The 15,952-nt window shown below is 38.5% G+C and overlaps 1 protein-coding gene across 2 annotated transcripts in view; it reads right to left on the reverse strand.

Annotated features, from left to right (window-relative positions):
• The window catches only part of KY (kyphoscoliosis peptidase), a 43,492-nt gene extending 27,833 nt beyond the window's left edge, over positions 1-15,659 (reverse strand). The window contains exons 1-2 of one of the 2 annotated variants that reach the window (XM_088131717.1): positions 15,512-15,659; positions 5,941-6,003 (exon numbers count right to left, since the gene is read on the reverse strand). In XM_088131717.1, coding sequence (XP_087987843.1) covers positions 5,941-6,003; positions 15,512-15,659 — 211 coding nt within the window. The remainder of the gene's footprint in view (positions 1-5,940; positions 6,004-15,511) is intronic. The other variant, XM_088131718.1, reaches the window with a different exon arrangement.
• Between the last annotated feature and the right edge of the window lie 293 nt (positions 15,660-15,952).

Raw genomic sequence — 15,952 nt, forward strand, 5'->3', positions numbered from 1 at the left:
TTCTTCAGACTAATTCTCATCCAACCTGCAGGAATCCTCCACTGGAAACACGTATCTTTACCAAGGAATTACCTTCTACATTGCATCAGTCACCCGGTCCTTAGATCTGTGGTGGGGTTAGAAAATCCTTTGCAGACCCAATGGCTCCCAAGATGGAACAAAATACATATTGAAGGGTAGACAAAGTTCTCCTAAACACCTCTTGACAGATCCTATTTGTGATGCCAAGTTTATGTGGAAGTTAAAAGAAAACTAGGAAGAAATTAGGACAACAAGGTGAATGAGGCTCCTGAAGTTTAAGTTCAAGGCACTCTGTTAAGAGAAAGCATGAAGGGGAGTCTTCAGCTTATATATATACTTCATAGTAAACATCTATTCTTTGTTCTAAATGAATCATAATTGAAGTCTTCTGCTTCCTTGAACTATGCTTTGATCTGCAAAAATGTAATAAGATCCTTCTTTATTCTTAAGCAAACATGTAAAAGTCTATTTAATTTTGTTCTTCTCAGCTTCTGCTATAAGGTGGATTGGACAAGGTTTTACCTGTGTCCTTGGAGACTCTTGAAGTTTATACAACAAGTTACCTAGTTACACATAGTTACATATACAGTAGTTGCACTTTGCATGGCTTAAGCTTTGACTATATTATGTAGGGCATTCTATTCAGCATCCATATTGAAACAAGATGGCTTTGTACATACCAGAACATCTCATGAAACCTATATACAGGTCAGACAGTTTTGCCAGAATATGGCAAAACAGACTGGCTCCAGATTGGGCAAAGGAGTGAGACAAGACTCTTCTCTTATTTATTCAACCTATATGCTGAATATATTAAGGGAAGCTGGACTGGAAGCATAGTTTTAAAATTGGAAGAAGAAATATCAATAACTTATGCTATGCTGATGACACTACTCTGATCGCTAAAAATGCAAAGGATTTGTAAGCTCTAGTAATAAAAGTCAAGGAGCACTAAAAAAAGGGACTAAAATTAAATATAAAGAATGGCAAATAAATAACAATAGCTACAACAACTAGCCCTAGAATAGACGATGAAAACATTAAGTGGTAGACCATTTCTGTCCTTTAGGATCAACCAGAAATAATAAAGGAACAAGTAGTTAAGAAATACCCCATAGACTAGCCACAAAGGCCTTGGAAAAGATATTCAAATGCTGTGATGTGTGTGTACCTATGAAGATCACAAAATGGCAGGCAATGGTATTTCCTGTGACACTCTATGGAAGCGAAAGTTGGAAAGAGTATTAACTCTTTTGAACTTGGTATTGGAGAAGACTGCTGAAAATACCATGGACAGCCAAGAAAACAAACAAATAGACCATTGAACAAATCAACCCAGTGTTCGCATTCGAGGCACATATGACCAGACTCAAAATATCCTACTTTGGACACATTATGCAAAGACCTAGCTCTCTGGAGAAGTCTCTAATGCTGGGAAAGATGGAAGGAAAAAGAAGAGAATGGCTAGCAGCAAAGTGGTTGGACTCAGTTACAGTGGTGAGGGATGCACTATTGGAAAACCTGAAGGACCAGGTCAGGGACAGATCATCATGGAGAAAATTTATCTAGGTGGTCACTAAGAATTGATACTGACTTGTTGGTACATAATCACTCAATCAAGTGAATGTTGTCCCAGTTCAGATTGTGGAACTAACATGGAGAGTGGGAACCATAACTCTCCCTTAAAAAAAAAAAGAATTTCCTTTTGCCTCAAAAAGTTTTTAAAAACTCTTCTGACCCTTTTGGAGGATCACCACTCTGTGGTCTTGTTGATTCAGCAGCTGAGGAGGATGAGATTATCATCCAACATATTTGCAGGACACAAAGTTAGGAAATGTCTGGACAAAATCTATGCATCTACACTTTGTATTGATAGGGAATAGCCCTGTAAAATAGCTAAGCAACCAAAGGAAGGAAATTAAAACTGGCACCCCTACCAATTGTTAAGGTTAAAACCCTTACCCAAATTTTATATGGAGAAGAGGAACATTTTATATCAAGAAAAATACTTAGACAAAATGTCTAAGGTCCATACTGCCAGCTGCAAAGTGTGTCCCAACTGTAGAGAGTAAAGAAGATGATCTTGATAGAGATATGCAAGATCTGTTGCTAGGGCAATGAAGGGTGACAAATATTTTAGGTCCAGCACAATCTGACTTGCAAGACTGTTGTCAGCCCCACAGACCAAACTGTGAAATCAATTCCCCAGGAAGACTAAAACTACTTCTACTGAGATTGGCTATAATAACAGAACCTTGCAAGTCTGATATGCTGTACCTACTCCTCCTTCTTACAATTCAGTGAATTAGAGAGGTGTTTGTCTGAGCCACTTCCAAACGTTATCTGGATGTTCTGGATTTAAAATATTTTTCACCCCTTGTCACCTAGGCAACAGATCTTGCATATCTCTGTCAAGGTCATCTTCCTTACTCTCTACACTGACATATTACTTAGGTCTGAGAACAGGAGTGCCCAAAATAGAAGTAAGTTATTACAAATTGCCTGGAGGAAGCATTCTTCCCTAATGTCCTGGTTCTGCTAATTTTGAAGGGCAACCACTTCTCATCAGGGATACTAGCAGTAAATCAAAGACTGAGGTGCTCTGGGCTCACTATAGATTCGCTCCTATCATCTGGTTTTCACCAGGCAAAAAAGACAGTCATTCAAAGGTTGAATGATACTGAATACCAAATCAAAGTTAGCACCCCTTCCTGGAACAGCAGAGCCTAATAACAAAAGGTACATGGCAATCTGGACACTGTTTATACAGATTATTAACCTTTCCAGGGTTAAGGAAGGAGGTTTTTAGAACTAGGCACAGTGTATTCCCACTGACTTTGTTACAGGGCAGATTCACCAAACCCCACTAACAGAACGCTCCTGCTTTTGTGACCCTTGGGAAATAGAAACCATCCAACTTGTATTGTTTTACTGCAATTTTTAAAGGGATCTGTGTAAGGATTACATATGCTGCTGCTACAATACATTCGAAGAAGACAAAAGTATATTACACTAATCTTCTTCTTTCAGACTCAAATCATGCTACCACTAGCACAATAATCAAATATTGTGTGGCTGCAGTGAAAACATGGCAACAACTAGTGCAAAGTGGCAATTTGTCAGTCTGGACTCATTGCACTAATTTTATTGTATGAATTTTATCAGGGGAGAGTGATATGCTGATCTTTGGTCGCAATAGTACATTTGATTTGCTTTGGAGGTAAGCTACATTTTTATAGCCTAGGATTACACTTCTTAAATTTGCCTTGTTTAGTGACTGAGGCCAGATGGCTGTATTAAGTGCTATCCTGGCAGCATATTTTGTGCTGCCTTAATTGCTGACTTTTATTCCTCCTCAGTAACAAGGCTTGGTAATGATGCTGCCCTTAGGATTTTAATGGGGTCAAGTTAAGGAAAAGGATCGGTGGATTCTCCTAGCTCCATTTGTCTTCCCACCAAGCATCATCTACTGGCAGGAAAACTAACAATCTCCTTAATGTGTGATAGTACAAAGATGGGCAAATGGTGGGGTTTGGCTAACAATCAAGTTGCACAAATAGCAGGTTATAGAAATGGAGGTGCACTTTAATTATGGCCATGAGGAAGCTCGTTATTTGTAGTTGCGTGTATGAAGGCTCTCTTCAGACATGGATCCATTCATGCATATTGGTAGCCAAGAGAGTTAGATGAACCCAAATCCCCTCTATGCATTGGAAGAACATATAGAAAGTGCTAAAATATGTTTTTCTGTTTTTAAATCTTATATTTTAATACACAAATCAAAATGAAGTACAGAAAGATATAACCTCCATACCCTCAGTCTCCATAAAGGAATACATTAACCAGAATATTCTTTCAAAGATCTGTATACTGATAATCACCAAAGAGAAGCTTCAGCATTCCAAAAATGCATTTGCCATTCTGGGTACTGCATAACTTATGGCTGGCATGGCTCAGGCCCATGAATGATGAACTATCACTGCAATGTGTGATAGTCATGTGTTTGTTTTAATAGGGCTCAATTTGAATTACTTCATAGCATTCAGAAACACTGTAAGAGCACTGGCTGCTTCATGGTGTCAAACTTCACAAGTACTGTCATCCAACCATAGTGCTCAAAATTGATTTGTTGACCCCTCCATGCTTGGTGCATGAAGATTTCTGATAGTTCATTATGCAACTAAAAATTATTGGGAACTATCTGCAAAGTGGTGGAAGTTGATGTAAATTCTGGGTAGGTTCTGTTGGGAAGCCAAACATCTGATTTCTTATTCTGATCTGAAAAATTCAGGCACAGATTCCAGAACAATGGAACTAATTAGTTCAGTAGGATGCTGGCTGTGTGACAGTTTGCATCAACTGAGAGGTTTTTATGGATGACTATAAGGTAGTTTGAGATAACCGAATGAGAGTATTTACTGTATCAGGAATATGCAAATTGTTGTTCCTGATGTGAGTCAGATTACTTCAGGAATAATATGTTGCCAGTTTGGGTATCTATTGAGGGCAAGGGAGCAAATTGTCATCATGCAAATGCTGCGTACTTGTATCAGACATCATGATGCAAATATGTAAATGTGGCTTTTGCATGATGATATCATTGTGCATGTGTTGTCATTTTGACATCATCACATGATGAGATGATGAGTAACACTGAAGAAAACATTGGCTGGGACCCGAACTAAAAGTGAGTAGGGACATCCATTCTCTTTCTAAAACTTCTTTTTTCTCTTTTTGATATATTCTTCTCTCACACCAGAGGCTGAAGATAAGGAACAGATAGTTCTTCCTGATCTCTTGCAGAGAAAATTAGGCCAAGAACCTCAGAAAATTAGGACAAGGAATGTAGGCTGTACATTCCTTTACTACATTATAAGAATTATGCAAAAGTCCTAATATTTGGACTTTTACCATCAAGTTGCTAGCATCTGCAGTTGCTATTTCTATTTTCAGAACCACTTCTCCAAATTGCATCTCATAGTCTGTATCCTCAAATAGCTCCATATATGCTCCTGTCATTCCTAAATAATTCTGCAGTTGCTTGCTCTTTGATTTTTTAAAAATGTACATATGTCATTTCCATATATGTCACCATCACTTTCTAGAATATCAGTGCTGGCTCTCCTATTAGGCGGAATGAGCAGAGATTTTGCAGAACCATTAAAGGAGAGCAGATTATAAATGATTTACACATGGTAGGGTTGGATCACTCTTTGGGAAAGATAGCAGTATTTGGACTCTGTTTTACACACGAAAGAGGCTTAACTTCCCAGAATGTCTCTTTATATAGTACAGTTATATTGACCACCAGGAGGCAGTATGCAATCAGCTTCATCCTTATTGGCACTTGTCAGATGTATGGGTTTTTTTTGTTTGTTTTTGGTGCCTTCAAGCACTGTTGACTCCTGGTGACTGCCTGCATAAGTCCCTGCAATTTTCTTGGCAAGATTTCAGAAGTGGTTTGCCATTGCCTGCTTCCTAGAGCTGAGAAAACGTGACTGGCCCAAGGTCACACAGGTGGTTTTGTGCCTAAGGCAGGACTAGAACTCACGGTCTCCCAGTTCCTAGCCTGATGGCTTAACTACTACACCAAACTGGCTCTCACATGTATGCAGCCAGATCTTATTTTAAAAGGTTCAAACCTTCTACCAGAAATTGAGTTCACCATGGGTCATTTTGACATCATCATAACATGCTGCAGATGTAAAACCTCATATATGGGAACATGATGTAATGTAACATCCATCTCTGTCTAACCTGAGAACTTACAGGAAGGTGGGCTATATATACTATACTGATAGATTATCTATAGCAGGGTTCCTCAGCCTCAGCAACTTTAAGATGGGTGGACTTCAACTCCCAGAATTCTCCAGCCAGCCATACTTTTTCACACAAAATGCCAAAGAGTAATAGACATACCATGAAGGTAATTTTCTTGGTATTGCTCTAGTTTGTTGTTTCCATTGCCAATCCCTTTAAAGCCTGTAGCACAGAAAATAAAAGCATAAGTTTTAAGAGCACATTCATTATACAGAAATATGTGTTACAGTCTTTCCTGGTCTGTAACCAGTTTAGAATGCAGGTGAGTGGTTGCACACTTGAATGCTCCCCCAGTTCAACCCTGTGATACACACATTGACTTTGAAGTAGATCAGTGGAATGTATTGCTGGGTTATATTTAAGTCCACAGCCCCTGCCGAATGCATAGGGGGAATTAGCATATCATAGGGAGCTAGCAGAACATTGGAAAATACTTTTCTACAGACTTAATAGCTGCAGTGAAATTTCATTCCAGGAGAAAGTTTTAGCATAAATCTCATGTTTGGACATTTTCTGAATTGTAGTTTATGTTGATCCTTTCCTTTCTTTAAAAATGCTGGAATGTAGCAGTCTAAATCCAGCTGCCAAGTCATTTCAATACCATACCAATGTAATAGAGGACTTTGAGAATTTGGCTTTTTATTACTCAGTGCTCAATGTACATTATTTATTTATTATTATTAAATTAAATTATTAAATTAAATTTAAATTTAATTTAATATTTTAAAACATTGCCTTTCCCTCTTTTAGAAAGCATGCTTGTTTCTTCAAACCAAATTCTCTTTTTCTTTTCACACTGCATCCCCCAAATTGAAAATATATATTGTACTCTAAGCTTACTGTAATTAGTTTTGTCTGTGGGGGTGCAGGGTGCAGGAGAGGAGATATAACTCATGCAGACATATTCAGAATCTGAATAAAGTATAAGCTTTTAAATAGTCTGGAAAAATGATTTTGATAGAAAACAAGAAAAGGAAGGGAGAGGGATGGGATGGGATGGGATGGGATGGGATGGGATCAGCAGTAAAAGAATTTCTATTCATAATGCTGCATTAGCATGAGGACTATGATTGTATTTTACAAATATTCTATAGAAAAAAACAATACCCTGAATTTCATAGTAAAAATAATATATTCCTTCTATTATTGTATGCAATATGAACACTTACATGTTAGAGATCCAACTAATGCGGAAATAGGCTGTTACATTAAGCCCTGTTTTATAAAAACATGTTTTCTCCAAGAAGCTAGAGTGACCTAGTTCATACAAAACAGTTATACCTCAGAGGTTAGCAACCAAAGTCCCCATGACTTCATGCCATCTTCAGTCCCCTTATGTACTGTATATCCTTGGAGTCAACTCTGAGCACAGTTAGAAATGGTGCCATGCCTTCCTGACATCTTAAGGTGGGGTACAAAATATATATTCTAAAATGGAGTTAACCTAATGTATAAAAGAAAGTAACTTCTACACATAACTGAAAACCCTAAGGAAACAAAATCAGAAAACCTTGACTCCACCTACTTTGCATCATCAGCCCATTCACTATGACCTTCAGGCACCTGCAAATAGTTATTTGTGGCCCCTGACCATCAAAACGTTGTTCACCTCAGCATCTAGTATGCTTCACATACCACAGTGGCTGAGTTTCCATGAGTTAAAACCAAACAAAGCACATTATGTATGGCTTAGGACAGTTGCACCATGAAGAAAGAGAATGTAAAAAAATCTCTGTTTAGTTTTAAACAGTCATATGCAATAGCAATTGTGCATGGCAATGGTGTATGCAACTGATTTCCAATGGCAAAAGGTGATAAGTATATAGAGCTGGCCAAATGACAGACAGCATTTTAAAAAGTACATCCCATAAAAAAATATAAATGAAAACATAATCATCTGGCCAAATACAAGATGATGGTGGTCTACTCCTATTTAGAGGTAACTCTGCTATAAAGCAATTTCAAACTGCAAAACACAAACCATTATTGAGTTTGTACATATACAATAAACAGACTTAAAACACAAATAAACTTGCACAATGTTCCTAGCTAACTTGGTACCTACTTCTTGTGATGACTTGATGCCTGATGTTAAATTCCACTGCTCATTTATTGGACTTTCCTCCCCAGTTTCTTGTAGATTATGACCTTTTATCAGGAATGATGTTTCTTACCCTTTGTACTCAACTTCTTTCTTGTCTCCTTCCTCCCACAAAATTGCCTGTAATTTTCAAAAGAACAAAAATCCCTCCAATTAATGAGGGAGGAGAATAGGGAATTTACCTTCTGCTATTCACTAAACATCACTCTTTCATGAAGATGTAGATTGTGGAAGTCTACCTGAGAAGATGTATACTGAATGTGTTTGAGTTCTGCCAGCAGGCAAGGGAACTCCATTCAGAACAATGTGATAAGAACAGTGGAACGATATACCATATGATGGAAGTAAAGCATGGATGCAAATAAATTGAAAGTTTGGTGAATATAGAGCAGGGAATAAGTCAAGGATCCATACTGTCCCTTTGATTATTTTAATGTATGTATGATAAATAGAGAGTGCTTGTGGTTTTGTGCTATAAAGAGAATGAGTGAGGATCTAATCGCAGACAAAATATTTGAAGAAAGAGTGAATGAGTTGAAAGGAAGGAAAAGACTGAGAAGTTCGTGGTTAGATAGAATTGATGAGATCCTCAGAAAGAGAGAAGTGACATGTTTAAAGAACAAAAGGCAATCCATGAATCCATTTGGGACATGGTAGAAAGAAGAAGAATTTGCAAGGATAGAAAAGTATGCAAATATCTCATGAATGGTATTGGTAGAAACTAATATAGATCGAATTTCTCTCTTATCTCCTGCCCCAGTTTCTTCTGCTTATTACTTCTTACTCTTTTACTGTGCTTTGCATAACAGTGCTTGTCCTGAAAGAGAATAGTAAGAGAATAGCATGTGCACACATACGCATACATTCAGTCTAACTTTACCTTATTTTTTGATCAGGTAAGTTCCTTAACAGAATGTGAGAATGCTCTAGACATAATATACCTTGTCTTTAGCAAAGCATTTGATGAAGTATCCCATAATGTGCTGGCTGGAAAAAAGAATTATTATTGTAATCAATAGTAGTTGATTACAAACTAAATATGAGCCAGCCATGTGATATGGCTGCAAAAAAAAGCACATGCCATTTTAGACAGTATCAATAAAAATATAATTTCCAAGTAATATTTCCACTGCATTCTGTTTAGTCAGTCCCCTTCTTGGGTGTTGTATACAATTCTTGGGTGTTGTATACAAGTGTGGGCACCACACTTTAAGAAGGATTCACAGAGAAACTGAAACAGGCTCAGGCAAGAGAGATAATCAGGAGACTACAAACTAAATCCCATGAAGAGGGATGGAAAGAGATGGGTATATTTAGCCTTGAGTAAAGACAACTGAGAGAAGCACTCTTCAAATATCTGAAGGGATGCCGCAGAGAAAAAAGTGAAGGCTGATTTTTTTCTTCCTCCAGAGAACTGGACTTAAAAAAATGGATTTAAATTACAGGCAGATTCTGACTGAATGGGGGGGCGGGCGGGGGGAATCTTCCTTATTGTAAAAGCTTTCAATAGTGGAACCAACTACCCAGAGAAGTGGTAGTTCCCCTTCATCAGATGTGTTCCAGTCAAGGCTAGAGCCATCTATCCAGAGATCGGGGTGGGGTGGGGATTAACTTGTGGCCTAAATGACTCCTTGCAAAATTTTCATTCTATGAATTACCAAGTCCATCCCATCCAGGACATATGGCCAATGGCAAGGGATTATGGAATTAATTGTTATTAGCTATTTACTGAGAGAATATTTGTATCACATCTAATTAAAGAAGTTTATGTGTACCTTTAAGTCAGGGTTGACTCCTGGCAACAGCCTGGACTAGTCCCTGCAGTTTTCTTGGCCAGATTTCAGAAGTGGTTTGCCATTGCCTTTTTCCTGGGGCTGAGAGAGAATGACTGGCCTAGGGTCACCCAGCTGGCTTCATTCCTGGGGCAGGACTAGAATTCTGTCTCCCAATTTCTAGCCTGGCACCTTAACCACTACATCAAACTGGCTCTATAATTAAAGATCAGGGTAGGAATATTCATTGTTTCTCACCTCCCTTTTTAGTACTCACTCATCCCCTTTCCAACATAAGCTGTGCATGCAGATGAGAACTTGATACAACTGGTGAAGTAGACTGTGACCCATTTTGCATTCATGCATTTGATAGTCATTAAGATGTCAGAAGACCCTTCATTCCTTCTAAAAATGGTGCTTCTAAGAGTTTACTATTGCAACACTTTATATTATATTCTGCTGTGAGATGGGCAGTGACAAATTTGAAATATAAATAAATAAATAAAAAATAATCCAGATGTCTTGGATTTCAGTTTCCAGAATCCCTTTCCATTGGCCATGCTACCTGAGAGTTGCTCAACTGGTGGGCCTCACATGTTTATATATAAAATAACCCTGATAGTGATGATGATAATGATGATGATGATGATGATTAGGCATTACTTCCAGGGGAAGTATGGCAAACTGAAGATGACTCTGCAAAAGTGGAGCCAACAAATGCAGCAAAGACCAAGGAACTGGTGAGTAGACCAGTGCCTTAGAAGGAAAGGATGGGAGATTGGCCACATATGCTCTGGATGCTGCTCCTTGTGAGGAGACCACAGGACAGCGGTTTTCAGCAGGTTTGAGCCCCGGGAGATGACAGGATTAGTCATCTTGCTTGCAACCACAGCGGAGACTTTTGAAGGACATTAAGTTCACAAACCTCACATATAGGCTCTGTGACAGTGGGGCTGATGACCATGGCAAAGCCCAAGGAACTGGTGAGTAGCCTAGTCTCTTGGAATCTCTCTGGATTAGGAGAGGTCAGGAGATTGCTGACATGTGCTCCGGACAGCTTCTCCTTGCAAGGAGACCTCAGGACAACAGTTTTCAGTGGGTTTGAGTGCCAGAAGATGAAGGGATTAGCCATCTTGCTCACAACTGTGGCAGAGACTTTTTAAGGACACTAATTTCCCAAACTTCATTTTCTAATCACGTTTGAAAATTGCTCATTAACTACTTTCAAGCTATTAGAGACCTTTGGAATGACAAGGTGGAAAATGCCAGGTGAGTCTGCTTTCAATCCTGAATGAAAGAAAATTTTAATCATAAGCTTAAAATGTAAAGAATCTGAAATAAACAGCAAAAAGCTAAATAAGATTTTGATCTTAGAAAGTTAGACTAAGGGTCCAGAAAAAATTGGAATATTGAAACTTTTACAATAAAATTTTGGCATTAATTATAAAGTATAAACAGTTTCTCATGGGGTATAGATCCTGTTTTGGTTTTTACAAGACATAACATAGATAAGCAATTTCATGATTTCAAAAACTGGACACTAGAGATTTTAGGTAGAAGAAAGGTATACAGGCCTGTAAGTGCAAAAGGTTATGACAATAAAAATATTGAAGGAGACTTTTGAAGAATGGAATCAGAAAATAGTAGCCACAATATCAACAATGTCAGTAATGATGTCTGCTTCTATAGACTATGTCCAAAAGATGTTATTGAAGAAATGACAGATGTAGAACAAAATTTATCTGACAAGATAGAGATGGTATTGAAAGTGGATTTAAATTGAGAGGTCAAGAGAATGACTTAGAAAAGGATGTTTCACTGGATCTACAAAAGAAACTGGGTGAGGTTTTAAAATTTAAAAGGGAAATACAAATGACAAACCAAAAGAGTGACCTGGATAATTTTTTCCTATTGGATTTACAAAAGAGGCTTGTTAAAGCCTTGAAGAGTGCTGTGTGATGGGATGAAGAAGAAATGAAGAGAAATCAAATCCTGTTACAGTATTTGAATGAACTAAAGATTAAGACTGTTAGAAGTAAAGGAATGAATATAAAATTGGTTTTATATTAAGGTTAGAACAAGATATGTTGTTACTTCTGGCTACCCTTTATGGATTTTCTGCTGATACCAGGACTGAAAAGATGATGTTTTATGGATTTGTTTATAGATAAGAGATAGGATATGGGATGAAGAGATAAATGTCTGTAACATTAGAGAGGATGAAGAGTTACTAAATTTGTTTATACTGTTGTGATGAAGGTTGGAAGTAATTTCTTTATATATTTCTTTTCTCTTTCTTTATTATACTCTTACTTTTCTTTTTCTTCTCTCTTTTTTAAATTCTTCTTCCTTGCACTTTTTACTCCTCTCTATTCTATTTTCTTTCTTTCAGCTTAGTTTGTATTAGATTTTACTATTATCTTCAAAATTATAAATATATATATATAAGACGATGAGGATTAGGAGTGAAAAGCCTGGCAGGAAACCACAATAACAGAATCTCCCCGTGGAGCATTTCTGAAATGTGTTGGCTCAAGGGAAAATCTTCCACTGTGTTTGGTTGCTCTGCCCATTGCTGTGGCTTTTCCTTGTTTGGCAACATACACACATAGCCTCACATGCTTTGATTGATCCTGCCTGCTGCAGCTGACCCAGGCAGACCACTGGGAGTGATGACTGAATCAGCTGCTGAAGGAACATCAAAATGGTCTGATACTCTGCAAGTGATATATTTCCTTTATAAACAACAGCCACAAAACCAGCGTAGAATGTGTCCATATTATAGAATGTGTCCGCATTATATAAGGCAACTGTCCGTAGTCCGAAGCTGCCTGGCTGGGTGGGACTAAAACTATATTTTGTAACCAGCCTGGCCATTTCAGCCATTTTGTTTTTTAAAAATTATTGTTGGAAAATCAGTCCACAGGTGGGGAAATGTGATGGGCATCATTGCACTAGCATGTCGCTCCCCCTCCGTCTTTTACTAGTAGAACAGAAGATTATAGAATAAAGAATCATCTTTAAGTGTTTGGTCTAATTCCCATCATGAGAGGAACTCTGCTAGATTTTCCTGCTAAAGGTCTTTCTGCTATGGTATTCTATGAGTCTTTCTTCATGTGTTATTTACATCCCCACTGGAATGGGTAGACAACCACCATTTTATTCCAGGCTGATCTATCCTCCTTATGCCATGAGCTACGCAGCAGTAACCTGCGGAATCTTCGCCAACTGCAAAGCATAGAGGAGTGCAAAGAAAGCCGGGACTATGCATCACGACACCAATAAATCTACCACCACAGCAGGAGCTGGTCCTGCTTACGATCCCTACTGTGAATGACTGCATCATGGAGTGGACAACAGATGCATTCAGGAAGTTCACATGAGGGTTATGGCTCTTTTCCACTGTTGATCCTTATCAAATGGCATTTAAGGAATGCTGCCTTTGATTCCAGAGATAAGATACCACTATGGGGACTACAAGCCATCGATAGCTCTATTCTCCATGAATTTAACTGGTCTGCTTTTAAAACTGTCTGTACTGATGGCATCAATATCTGGTAGCATGGGCACTCCAGAGGGGTAACAAGGAACAAATGCCAACAGGTGTGATGACACTATCATCAATAAGTATGTCACTAAATAAATGTGCCATTTGCATGATGACATGATGCACATACTATCATTTTGACATAATTTGGGCTTGTTACAGGGTCTGCTGTGTTACAGTTGTGAATTCCACAGTTTAATTATGTATTGGATAAAAAAATATTTAGGACTGTGCAAGGTATTTGAAAGCAGTGATGTGAGCAGAGCACCTTCTTTGAAAAATCTAAGCAGTCACATCCTTCAGAAATGTCCACATTTTCCAGTTGTTTCCACATGTGTTTGCATGTGCAGCCTCTTTGCTCGTAATCCCAAGGGAAGCATTGTCTGGCCATATAGATAATATGTTTGTTGCAAAACACAGAAAAGCAACTGGAGAAGCCTTTTAATCACACAACCTTTCTTGAGGATTCAGTTATTTTAACTCTGCATGAAGAGATGCCTCACTCCTGGTTATAATATTGTGAGAAAGGAGGAAAACATTTGTCTACCCAGTTTTGGATAACCATACACAGCTGCATGTACTTCTGTCTGGAACTGTACGTGGTAGCCCAAGAGTGGTTACGCAAACAGTTAATAAAAGATGAGGTGAGCAGCCCCAGGCCCCAACCTTAGTTATGCAGTCCCCAATGTCCCATACAATTACGCTGCTGAAATTCAGTAGCAAATTGTTGGTGCTTTTGCTTCTGTGATTGTACAATGTTAAATTTATATTTTTGCAAAGTTAAGCTCAAAAATAAAGGTGTCAGGGCCCTGTTAGGCGAAATGTACTAATTTTGTATAAACCAACCAACCCAACCCCCCCACTTCAATGATACCTCTGATGATATTATTGAATGACCATCCTATGGCTTTAATTCTTTTTAAAAACATAATAGGGGTGTCCACCAGGTATGGTCAAAAAGCCAAAATGGCAGCCACAACTGCGCAATCAAAGCTCTGCCTGTTTTTAAGTGAGGCTTTTTTGACCACACCCCGTGGATACCCCTACTCTGCTCCATAATAAGACGGATAGAAGGGCAAGCATTAGGAACCTCTGTAGCTTAATGACTATGGAGAAGGAAAAGGAAAATCAGGTTGCAGCCTGTGCTCAGCTGTGAATTTCTCTGGGTGACTTTGGATGGGTCACTGCATCTCACCTTAAAACTATTTCACCAGGGAGGTTATTACAAAGCAAAATGATTAATATGGGAGACCTATATAAACTTCCCTGGCATGTCACATGATCAGTAGATTGTACTCATGAACTAAGAAATGGGAATGCACGTTTTGCCCAATTCCAAAATCAGGTAGAAAAAAGAACAGCAGCGGCAGCAGCAGCAGCAGCAAGAATAAGATCTGCTAAGTCACTATCAAAATTTATACCCTCTGCAAAACACAATCTAGACTTTTGATTTGAATGAAGCTATAAATGTCTCATTCTGATGTCCCTTTTATTAATCACCGCTATGCACGCTAATGCGGTCGTGTTTATATAGGCGCATGAAATATTTCTTCCCTTTGTTTATGATGGCAACAGCTGGAAATAGAATTACTGAATCATTGTCCATTTCAGTCTGTTCCCTCATTGGCTCTGTCTGCAAATTAAGGACAGTTTCTGAATCATACTTTGGAGGTGCAGTATCTCATGCTGTAAAATCTAGGACTATCAGATCTGTGCTGCAAAAATCCGGATGGTGGATAAAAAGAAATAGAAAAAAAAAAATTACAGTGCAGATCTGGTAACTCTAGTAAAATCTCACATTGAGCTAGGACGTTCTGCATTCATAATCCTCGCAACAGTAGCCACAATACATTCCTTTGCACTTAGTCCTATGTTTCGTTGTATGGGCTTGCTCCCAGCAGCATTGCCATACTGTACAGAGAAACCATGTGCTGTTTTCCACACTATTAAAAGAGCAGTCACACACCCTGTAGCTTTCATCCAAAGACTAGCAGGATTAAAGAGTTAAACTGAAAGGAAAAAGTGAAAAGAACTAAGACTAAGAAGTGTTCCCCTTTTTGGTTAAACTGTTGTTTGTCCAGATGTATATACAAAACAGAACAAAACAAAACAAATAAAAAACCCCTACAATCTTCCTCTTTTTCTTTGATTTCCCACTCCCCTCATCTTGCTGAGTTAACACTTGCTACTGGAGTGCATATATTGCCCTTCCCTGCAAACTCCCCAGTCAATACAATTTTTTTTTTTTACCTTGGTTTTGCTGTGAGACAAGCCTTTGCCCATGTTTGTCTTGCTGCAGCTTCTGCACAGGCTTGGTGCGCCTCTTCTCAGATTGGACTACAAGAAGCATTTCTAGAGCAACTGCACTATGAACTTTTGGAAACTCCATCGTCCCCATCAGATCATTGCCTCTTCTACCTTATAGCTACTGATACTGCCACTAAGGACAAATGCTGTGCACCTTTTGCTTCCCCCTTCACCCCAAATGCACCCACCCACATATGCATACAAACACATGCACAGCTTCTGGATGATTCTGCCAAACACACTGATCTTGTTGGTATTCTACAGTGATGTGTCCTAATAAGCAGGTTACAAGTCAGTTTTGAAAGGAAATCCCAGCAGGGATCCATTTCCCAAACCTGAAGGAGATACATTTCAAACAGACTGAGAGAGAGAGGTGGGGAGGGA

Source organism: Python bivittatus, unplaced genomic scaffold (genome assembly GCF_059951505.1).
Source record: "Python bivittatus isolate LINGU-HERP-01145 unplaced genomic scaffold, Pbiv_v1 ctg000980_np1212, whole genome shotgun sequence".
NCBI lineage: Eukaryota > Metazoa > Chordata > Lepidosauria > Squamata > Pythonidae > Python > Python bivittatus.